Source organism: Lupinus angustifolius, chromosome LG02, assembly GCF_001865875.1.
Source record: "Lupinus angustifolius cultivar Tanjil chromosome LG02, LupAngTanjil_v1.0, whole genome shotgun sequence".
Taxonomy (NCBI): Eukaryota; Viridiplantae; Streptophyta; class Magnoliopsida; order Fabales; family Fabaceae; genus Lupinus; species Lupinus angustifolius.
In genome coordinates, this window is record NC_032010.1 from 12,738,161 (window position 1) to 12,749,125 (window position 10,965).

Sequence of the window (10,965 nt, forward strand, 5' to 3'; positions counted from 1 at the left end):
AAAAAAAAAGAATCAATTTTTAATAAAAATTAAATAAAAGTAAAAATAAAAAACCACAAAAAATAAATATTATTTGATTTAATTGTATATTAAGATATGATTTAAGAGAGATAAGGGGTATGAAGAGAGGGTCTTCTCCTCCTTCTCCACTTCCTCAGATTCTGCTCCAGAATCAGAATAATCGAAAAAAATTCATTTGATTTGCAGAGTTTTCTCTTTTCTTCTGAAGGGGCCAACCACAAAAATCAAGGACACAGTACAGAAACTGAGAAAAAAAGTGCTTTCTTCTCTTTCTGTGAGTACATGTAACAGTACTGTGAGATAGTTATATAGAATATAGATACAGATTTGGAGAGAGATTAAGGGTTCAAGGTTTTTTATTCAATTTTAAAATTGCCCTTTAAATTTTTTCCTCTTCCTGGTTTTGTTTTCTTATTTAACCATGTAAGTCTATTAACATTGATTTGTCTCTGATTTTATCTTCATGGATGAAATAGTTTTTTTTTATGTTAAGATTTAAGGAGATCTTGGCTGATTTTCTCTTTTTTTTTTTGTTAATTACTGGGGTTAAAGTTAATGGGTTATGTTCAAAATTTGAGATTTATGATTTTGCATTGGATTGTTTTATTCATTTCTGTATTGGTTTTGTTTATCTCCTGTTTCAGGTGTTTTGATTTATGAGATCTCTCTATTATTTTTTTGTTTTCCTCTCTTGTTTAGATACATCATGATAAAATTGTGTTTTCTGAGGTTTATCTGGGTAATTGGTTGGATGGATTAAGATCTGAAATGGTGTCTTTGTTTGACACTTTTCTAGGTATTGGTTATTTATTTATTCTATCCTTGCTGTGATGGGTGTTGAAGTTTTTGCAAGGACGAAAAATTATTGAACTTGTTATGATTTCATCATCTCTGTCTGAACAGGCTTTTGATTTTGTTGTGCTGGATTGAAGGTTCAGTACTTTGTTGCCACTTTTCGTTGTCTGTAGCAGAGACATGTTTGACAGCCGTACCTGTATGGTTCCGAGGTTGTATTCCAGCTCTTGCCAGGCAGAGAACAACTGGTCTTGCAGGACATACCTGCCAGACTTGGACAGCAAGAATGGAAAGCGCCCTATGGAAATCGATACCGAGGATGAGCCCCATCCGAAGAAGAGTATAAAGTTGTTGGATTCTTGCCATGGCATTGAAACGGGTGGAATTTCGTTTCAGCAGGAATCTAAGGATTCTGTTATTCCCCAAATGGGTCAGGAGACTATTGAGCCTTCGATTATTACCGAAGGAGTCGAAGAAAATGGAGCTTGGACTGACCAGCCAAACGATGAACAAGAACAGCATCATGGCGGTGATTTGCTAGAATTTGGTGACCATCAATCTGATAAACAACAGCAGGGTTGGCCTGGAGATTCATCAGATCCTGGTGTTCAGCCGTCTGTTGAACAGCTGCAGCAGCATGCTAGGAATTTATTGAATTCAAGTGGCCAGCAATATGATGGGCAGCAACGGCATCATGCTGGGGATTCATCAGATTCTGGTTCTCTTTTGCCACGCATGAACCTAGACAGCTCAATTGCCTGTCTCAGCCGCTGTTCAAGGTCTGATTATGGTTCCCTTGCCTCACTGAATAGGAGCTTCCGTAACATAATTCGAAGTGGTGAGCTCTATAAATGGAGGAGACTAAATGGTATCATGGAACACTGGGTTTATTTTTCCTGCGCCCTCCTGGAATGGGAAGCCTATGATCCAATTCGCCAACGGTGGATGCATTTGCCGACCATGGCTTCTAATGAATGCTTCAGGTGTTCAGATAAAGAATCTTTAGCTGTAGGTACTGAGCTTCTTGTGTTCGGGAGGGAGATGAGGTCCCATATTATTTACAGATACAGTCTTTTGACAAACTCATGGTCATTTGGAATGAGGATGAATGCACCGAGATGCTTGTTTGGCTCTGCTAGCCTCGGAGAGATTGCAATTTTAGCTGGTGGGTGTGATTCAGATGGACATATTCTCGACTCTGTTGAACTGTATAATTCTGAGACTCAAACATGGGAATTACTCCCAAGCATGATAAAACCCAGGAAGATGTGTTCTGGGATATTCATGGATGGAAAATTTTATGTTATAGGGGGGATTGGTGGAAGCGAGTCAAAGCTTCTTACATGTGGTGAGGAGTACAATTTACAAACTAGAACATGGACAGAAATCCCGAACATGTCCCCCGGACGTAGTAGTAGAGGATCCGGGATGCCTGCAACTGCCGAGGCACCACCACTGGTTGCTGTTGTAAATAATGAATTGTATGCTGCTGATTATGCTGACATGGAGGTTAAAAAATATGACAAGCAGAGAAAGTTGTGGGTCACCATTGGGAGACTGCCTGAACGAGCAATGTCGATGAATGGTTGGGGTCTTGCATTCAGGGCATGTGGAAATAGGCTTATTGTCATTGGCGGACCTAGGACTCATGGTGAGGGTTATATTGAACTCAATTCATGGGTTCCGAGTGAAGGACCTCCACAATGGAATCTACTTGCCAGAAAACGCTCCGGCAACTTTGTCTATAATTGTGCAGTGATGGGATGCTGAAGGATTGCATTGTGGCAGTCACACATTTTAATGCTTCAAACCTAATGATTTGCACAACATTGATGATTCATCCATTCACAGATGATTCTTGCTAATTGGTACTTTGCCCCTTCTTTCTTTCCATGATACTTTCCTTTCAAAGATGGGGGATAATAGGGAAGATATTCAGATATTACTCAAGATTGGCTGAAAAGTTTTCTAGGGAGGAGCTCTTTAATTTTTTATTTATGATTAAAATTTCAGTTACTGTTCTGTTCCTTTGAAATTGGCATCTTCCCCCATTTTCATTGACATGAAAATTTTCAAAGCCTGTTATCATGTAGCAAAGGAATAGGTTAAATAATTGAACTTCCAACACAAATGTAGTTTACTTTTGTTGTTTATGTTTTTCTAAGAACACACAACTAGATGTTTGATTTTCTTGATCATAAATTTTTTAGCTTGAAGGAATTAAATAATCTTTCTACATTTGTTTTTATTAATTTTGGATAATGTTTGGATCCAATTTTCCATTTATTACTTTCTGCAGATAAATTTTTCTTTAATCCCTATTGTTTAATGATAGACTTATTCAGTATGCAACAAAAAGAAATAAATAAATTTGCTTTATTTTTTTGGGTACTACCAAGGGTATTCCTTAACCTTTTTGGGTAAGGAACTACTTTTTGAGATGCGTGATTGTTCCTCTCAATATATGTCTTGAAACATTTGATTTTTTGGTCATCTTAGAGATCTAGCAGGCTTACACTATTAGATTAATGTCTTGTTGGTAAATTTGCTTTATGTTGAAACAATAAATAATGATTAGTTATTTGTTCTGTTTAAAACATTAGTGAATTTATGGAGCATGCAATTGTTCAGTGTGGTTAGATCAAAATTCTTGAAACAATAGATCAACATTCTTTAGTGTTAGGCATCATTCATAATTACTATGTTGATTGATGGCCCCCATGAACCATGTTTTCAAGAGTGTCTTTCACATGCAGATGCATATGAAAACCTGGAATTGAAAAATGCTTATATTTAATTTGTCCTAATCCTATTGAATATAGTTATTGGATCTTTCTAATTGTAATTATATGATAATGGTCCAGACTATATAGTGGAAACTTATCTTGGCACATCATAGTTTGCTTTAAATATTTAGTTGGGTGGTTGAATCACCATTATTACTTTATTAAACATCAAATTCCTTAAACAGCCATAGTCCTTGCATGATGACACGGATTGTAACAATTCTGCTCCTAAACAATTTACATATTTTGTTAGAGTAGAAATTTAAGAACATTAATTGAGTAAAGTATGCCAAATAGTGATGAAATAACATGTGAAACAGAAGTAGAATCCGAGTATGATGCATATCTACACAACATGAAAATTGTGTATTTTAGTATATATACATACATTGTATTTATTAAAAGCATGGTTATATATATTCAACACTCTTATTGTTCAGTTCTAGGACTCATGTGCACATGGTTCTCACTTAGTGAGGTTCTCATTAGTGAGGTTTTCACTCACTCAGATCTGAGGAGGATAGATGTATGTAACCTTACCTCCAACTCTCAAAGCGGAGAAACTATTTTTAGGATTTGAACTCGTGACCTCATGGCCACTAATTAATTATGAGTTTGGGTTGTATAATTAAATGGAAATCGACGATGTAGCATAGTGTTAGGAGTCTCACATTGAGTAAAATAACAAACTCATTATGGAATTTAAGCCATGAGGCTCTCCCACCTAAGAAACTAGTCTTTTGAATTAATGTATATTATCGAATATGATAGGTGAGTGAAGCCCCTAAAATGATAAAAGGCTACCGTCAAGTCAGCGTCAATAGAGTGAAAGTCGTCGTGGACGTCGACCTTAAGGGGTAGTAATGTTAGGAGTCTCACATTGTGTAGAACAACAAACTCAATGTGACACTTATGCCATGAGGATCTCCCACCTAATAAACTAGTCTTTTGAGTTAGTCTCTCATCATGTGTTTAAGTCCTAACATGTAGATGATGTGTATTACTAATTACCCAAGCAGAACTTCATGTTAGTATAGATGTTAAATGAGTGTTGGTGGTTCAGATCATTTTGTCATATTACCAGGAGGACATTAGTCTAGTTGTGTGAAGTTACATTAGATCCTAAAGTATCGTACTAGGTTCAAGGCATCGGGTTTGAGTCCTGGGAACAAGACTTGTTGGGAGAAATAGCTAAACACCCGATAATGAGATATCAAGTTATACTAAAAAAATATTTGTCATATATTGTGGGACTACAAGAGAAGTACCCATATTTGGTAAGTTGTGTTTGTGTATAGGCTTCTACCCGTGGTTTTCATAAATAACTTAAATTAGACGTAGAGGGTCATTCTTTGCAAGTAGTTTAAGTATAAATTGAAGTATTAAAGGTAAAATTTGAATAGAAGAGTTTATCTTCAATAGGTATCTTGTTGGATGAATTCAATATAGGTAGCTGTCTTTTTCCTTTTTTAAGCTTGTTAGAGCAATGATCTCTTTTTCTTTTTTTGCCTTTTGTTTTATTATTAGTTTTGCTAATTGCCCATTGCATGATCTTTATTCCTTTTCTATTCAACCTCTCTTTCATACTCATCTAAAAAGAATTTAAGTTAATATTTATTTTACATCAGTGGGAATGAGATTTGAACCTATGATTTATATAAGCTACCCAAACCCCTCGTATAACAAGCTTAATCCTAATGACTTTGCTTCTTTTTATTTTCCTTTTGATAAACCTAATGCTTTTCTTTGGTTCTGGTTGCATGGATTTTCCAACAATCATTAATGCATAGATGTTATTTGCATCATTCAAATTCTATAACTACACCATATCCATTTCAACCCCAATGAAAGTCTCCATCTTGGATTCTTAGTCTTCATTTTTTTCCTACTAAGACTAAAATTTCTTAAGCCATTGATTTAGCTTTACCAAAATTTAGTTTTCCAAATTTTGATGAATCTGGACAAAACAAAATATTTGACTATTGACACTCAGAAATATTTAATTACATTTCTCAGTAAAAATCTCATTTTTTGTTTTTTCAATTTACCAGATTATGATCACTCAAATATGAAGGTTAATAATATGAGAGCCAAATTAATAAAATGTGTGGAACTATATTCTTGTAATATCCATAAACGCAAAAGGATTAAAAAATAAATAGAATTATTGCAGGAAGTGATATATCGCTTCTATGATGCAAGGAGCATATTATCTGAAATGCAAGGGAATGGGGTGGATGGTGCTAAGGAACAAGGATATTGTAGGAATAGTGGCATGACTATAAATTTTGATGTTGTAATAACTAAGGGTATCCTATAATAAGTAAGAAAATAATTCATTTTGAGATGTGTTACTAACTCTCCCAAAAATATGATTAATTATGCTGTTTTTAATGAAAATTACTTTGGTGGGTGTTCAAAAAAGGTAAAATCTTCTGGACCCTGCCATTGTGAGACCAGAACAATTTGTGTGGGCTATTGTAAAATTTGGGTCATTGGAGTATGGTTCACAAAAAAAATTAAACTGTGAATAATGTTGTTGGTGTTTGGATATAGAGTTAGGAATGACAACGGGCGGGTGGGTCGGGGTTGGGTTTGCACATACTCAAACCCGAACCCGAAATTCAAAACCCGAACCCAAACCCAAACTCAACGTGGTTGAAAATAAAAATATTATCCTGAACCTGTCGACTTTTGGGTAACCCGAACCCGAAAATAATAAAGTATTAAGGAAAATATGATATTATTTTCGTGTAATTTTTCTCTAACATTTCTACTTTCTCTTGTATTATTTCATTTCTTTTATGTTTGAAGATCCAATAGTATGTAAAGTAAAATTAGAAATTAAAAACAATTGGCAAATGATAGAAAATTCAATTTTAAATTGAATTACCTTACTTCGGGGCGGCTTCGGGTTAGGGTCTTTGCTATACCAAACCCGAACCCAAACCCGAAATTTAAACCCGGGTAAAACCCGAACCCAATCACATCAAGTTTTTCCATTAAATTCGGGTTCGGTTCAGGCGGGTAACCACAGGTTCGGTTTTTATTGTCATCCCTATATAGAGTAGTCTAAAATAGAAGCATTTTCGGTCCTACAATTTGTACTATTTTATGAGTCATTAATATAATTGGTCAGAAAAAATATTTAATAATTAAACTTTTAACTTATATATTTTTATCAATCACCATGACACAAATTGTGACATATGGAATATCCATCCGTCTAAAATAAGGGGGCGTTTATTTGAGTGTATAGATTTATATTCCTGGAAATCACATTTTCAGGAATGCTTTTACCAACAATGTTTTTTCTGCGCATATTAAAACTATGTTTGGTTGACATTTATAATTTTTGGGAATCTTTATTCACATTCACGAAAGTAACTTCAAACTATATTTGTTTACAATGTATATTCCTATAAACAAATTGTATAATTATAAAAATACTCATTTTCTAAAAATATTACTTTGTTTATCATTTGAGTTATTAATATAAATAAAAACAAAGTGGTGTCCCTCCATTATAACATAGGTTGACACTATATATATTATATATAATATATAAATATATAAATATATAAATTCAAATAAAAACAAAACGTAGAAATTTAATTCCAATTTTTTTTAAATCTAATGTATGGAGATATTCTAATTTTACACACAATAATCGACTTATACATTCATTTAAGGGTATTTTAGCTAGTTGGAAGCATATTTAAAGATACCAAGATTCCCTAGTTCGCATATCACTTTCATGATAACTTTCACAACAATCTTTTGTACAATTTTCACAATTTGTTCAAACAACTTTGTGATTAAACTTTTAGAATTTTCTGAAGTCGTTATCAAGTGTTTTTCTAAGTTTTTGTACACTAAAATACTTTAGCATTGTGTATTCCTCATAGTGAAAAAACTTAAGGATTGTAAGACTAGAAGTGTCATATTATTTAAAGCAATCTTGCCCTAGTTATATTCTTCATACTTTGTAAAGTTGTTGTAAACTATTCACCATATGGTATTGTGAAAAAAGAAAGATAGATACTTAGAAGAGGTGCTATACTAAGTGGTGAGATTGTGGTAAGTGTGTATTGTACTCAGAATCTTGAGGTGAGATTTGTAATTACAACTTATCAAATTAGTAAAATCTCTTGTGTGGTAAGAGGACTTATCGTAACCTTCTAGGGGCAAGAAGGTGAACTAGTATAAAAAGTGATGAATCTTTATTCTTTCTTATACTCTTTACTTTTAAATTTCTTACTTTGATTATATGCAACATATTTCCGCCACACTATAGTCTAATATTTTAAAGTTGCAAAAATTCTTAATTTTATAGAAAACTAATTCACTCCCTTCATCATATACTCACACTTTCTTCATTTTAGGAGCATCCGTTGTAAAAAAACACTCACATAGCTTGTTGTCATAGTTGATCAATATAACAACCATCATTATATTCATTATGGACAATTCTTCTATTTCTTTTGAGGTAGAGGTAATTAAATTATTCCTTTCAATTGTGTTTTTCTTTTGTTGAAAACAACTCGCGATTTGGTCAAAATTTTCGGTAGTTTTTTCTTGAAACTCCTTGAATGAAGCTATTAGTCTATCAAAGACATCATCATTGTACTTAGGCCTTTCCCCTCACGCTTTTCACCCCTAGATGTAGAACCACCTCCTTGTGATTGCTTATTTAGCATGGTCGCCTGCGCAATATCATATGTATGAGTTTCAAATGTTATTGATTTAAAGATATTTTCATCTGCACCCAAATTTACAAAGGGCTCATTCTCTGGTACTATGCCATAAAGCTCTTTCTCAATTGCTTTAGTGGCATCAGCATGAATTTCTGTATTAGGACTAGTTGCTTTATCCTTTCCGTATATAATATCCAAAGGTATCAAAATTAGTAAATGATTTGCCATACAAGCCAACTTCTTTTAGGTGGGGTTACATTGAAGAAAACATATGTTATGAAATATGCATTTAACTTAAATATGTTCTAAAATATGTTATAAGCAAAACCATATTTATATATTGTCAAAGTGAGAAATGATATATCATAGATTACCTTGCACCATTCTTTGTAAATTTCCTTCTCCATTACAATCATCTTCCTATTATTGTCCCATTCAAACCCACTTGCATTTGGACCCAACATATCCTTAATAGTAGTGTATAGGCATTTCAGATGCTTCACTCTTGATTCAATGTGAGGGCTAGATTAAGGTGTGCAATTGGGAATTGTCTCACCAATTAATTTCTCAAGTTGTTTGTAGTATCCATGTTTAAATGATCTGGCATCAGCCTTATAATGTCTATCCTCTGATAGTCGCAACAAAAAGGTTGCATCTTCTTCTGAGGTCCATTGTCGCTTTATAAGCTTTGGAAGTTGAAACTCAGATTGCTTCTCCATTAGTCTAACAACTCAACAAATGCAAATAAAATTAAAGACCATGTATAAATAAAGATTTAAAACAAAAACAATAATTCATAACTAAATTAAAGTCAAACATCATATTTAAGAATACACTATTATTGAATGAAACTTGCAAGATATAAGCTATTCAATAGTATAATATCAATCCTAGGATGTTGAATATCATAATTCTCACACATAATATAAAATAAGGATATAAAGTTATATATGAATCCATGTTCTCCAATATACTCATTTGATATACCATTTTGATAGAGTTTTGGTATGATGACCTTACTCAACCAAATTCTTAATTCATTTTGGGACATTTGTTTTCTCTTTGATGAGGACAGGTGAAAACTATTTATGATTTAGTGTCTTGGAACCATAACAGTTCCTTATGCGTTAACGTATAGAGTTCCCATTGTCCCTTATAGGTCAACGTTTGGGTATCTACTCATTAAGTTCATCCACGTTATCAGTTTCAGAAGTGTTATAGGTTGTCATTAATTAGATCACTTGTTTTATGACCCAAAAATAAATAGCCAATATAATTGTATTAAATATATGATACTCACCTTAATTAGAAATTATGAATTTCTAACAATCTCCCACTTGAACTTCATATTTTTCCTGAAATAATTATATCACATATTCTTTAGGCGCACATCTGTATGCTATTTATATTTAGACTTCTCCTTAATACAACTAGGTCCATCTCATATATCAACTATGGAATCACCGCGACCTTCATCACATTCAAACGTGACTCGACCACAATGATCACCATACCAATATACTAAATGACATAGATCAAATATGGATGAGTGTGAATACTCAATTTTGTCCGACATTGCAACTCCAAAGAAGAAAATACCTAAATTATAGTGAGTGCCACCACTACTACTAAATCCATTAGAATTTGGGATGGAGTTATGATAAGAATGCTTCCTTTTTCTAAAGGAAATATTAATTTGAGATATTATGCATGCTTTAATCCTTGAATAACTCTTCAATGTTAAGAAGCCTTTTCTATTAGTAAAAGTCATTGGCCTAAAGAACTCGACATTAAAGTGAACATACCTAATATAAAAGAAGGCAAATTTGGATTGAGGATTAATCAAGAGTGACTACAGTGAATATTCAACCACCAAATCACAATGAAAACGTGTAGTTATAGAGCAAATATACACACTAGATTAAACTACAAAATTTGGAAGAAGGTTGTGTTGTTACACATCTTGAAGTATGGTGCTCTTGCAAACCGTAAGGCATAATATGAAAGTGGTTTCACTATTGCCAACCATAATGTTCACTTTATTGATGTTTCGGCTTATAACATTTGATCCACCTCATAGACTCTGCTGCCTTACCCCATACAATATTAATGGTGCTTCATCCATTAGCAACCAAAATAGGCTTTTGAAGGATAGTTCAGATGAGTATATACAGAGAATGTGGCGATCAGCACCACAACAACATTGTTATTTGTTCTATTTGCTTCTTGCTTCATGGTTATGTCATATTAGTTTGCTGAAAATTTTAGTGGCACTGTTTTCTCATCGGTGGTGTAGAGGGATTGCAAATTTGTGTTGGTGGATCTCCTGTCATGTTTCAAGATGGTTTCAACATGCTGCACAAACAGTAAAATAGCATAAGTAAACAGTCAGCCAAGAGGTACTTGAAAGGCAAACCAAAAAGTATCTCAGCTATTACCTATGCACAGAATTACTATTGTGAACACCCATTTTTTTCCGACCTAAAAAAAGCTGCCCAAAGCTTTTAAATAAATCGAATTATAATTTTTTTTTAAACTTAAACAGATTAAGTTTGATATATCCAACTGATTAGGTTAACTAGGAATTTAGAGATAATTAAGCTGATCAGATTAAGGTTCCTACATCTATATGATTAGGTTAACCAAAGTTTAAAGATGAAATAATT

At 33.4% G+C, this 10,965-nt stretch overlaps 1 protein-coding gene across 6 annotated transcripts; it reads left to right on the forward strand.

Moving 5' to 3' along the window:
- Positions 102–3,018, forward strand: LOC109336076 (F-box/kelch-repeat protein At1g26930-like). 6 transcript variants are annotated; one of them, XM_019572460.1, is made up of 3 exons: positions 102–295; positions 751–817; positions 925–3,018. In XM_019572460.1, the coding sequence occupies exon 3, from the start codon at positions 997–999 to the stop codon at positions 2,584–2,586; it is 1,590 nt and encodes a 529-aa protein (XP_019428005.1). In that variant the 5' UTR covers positions 102–295; positions 751–817; positions 925–996; the 3' UTR covers positions 2,587–3,018. The 6 variants fall into 6 exon arrangements, with proteins under 6 accessions (XP_019428005.1, XP_019427996.1, XP_019427990.1 ...); XM_019572451.1 differs by lacking the exon at positions 751–817 and having other exon boundaries at positions 818–3,018; XM_019572445.1 differs by lacking the exon at positions 751–817.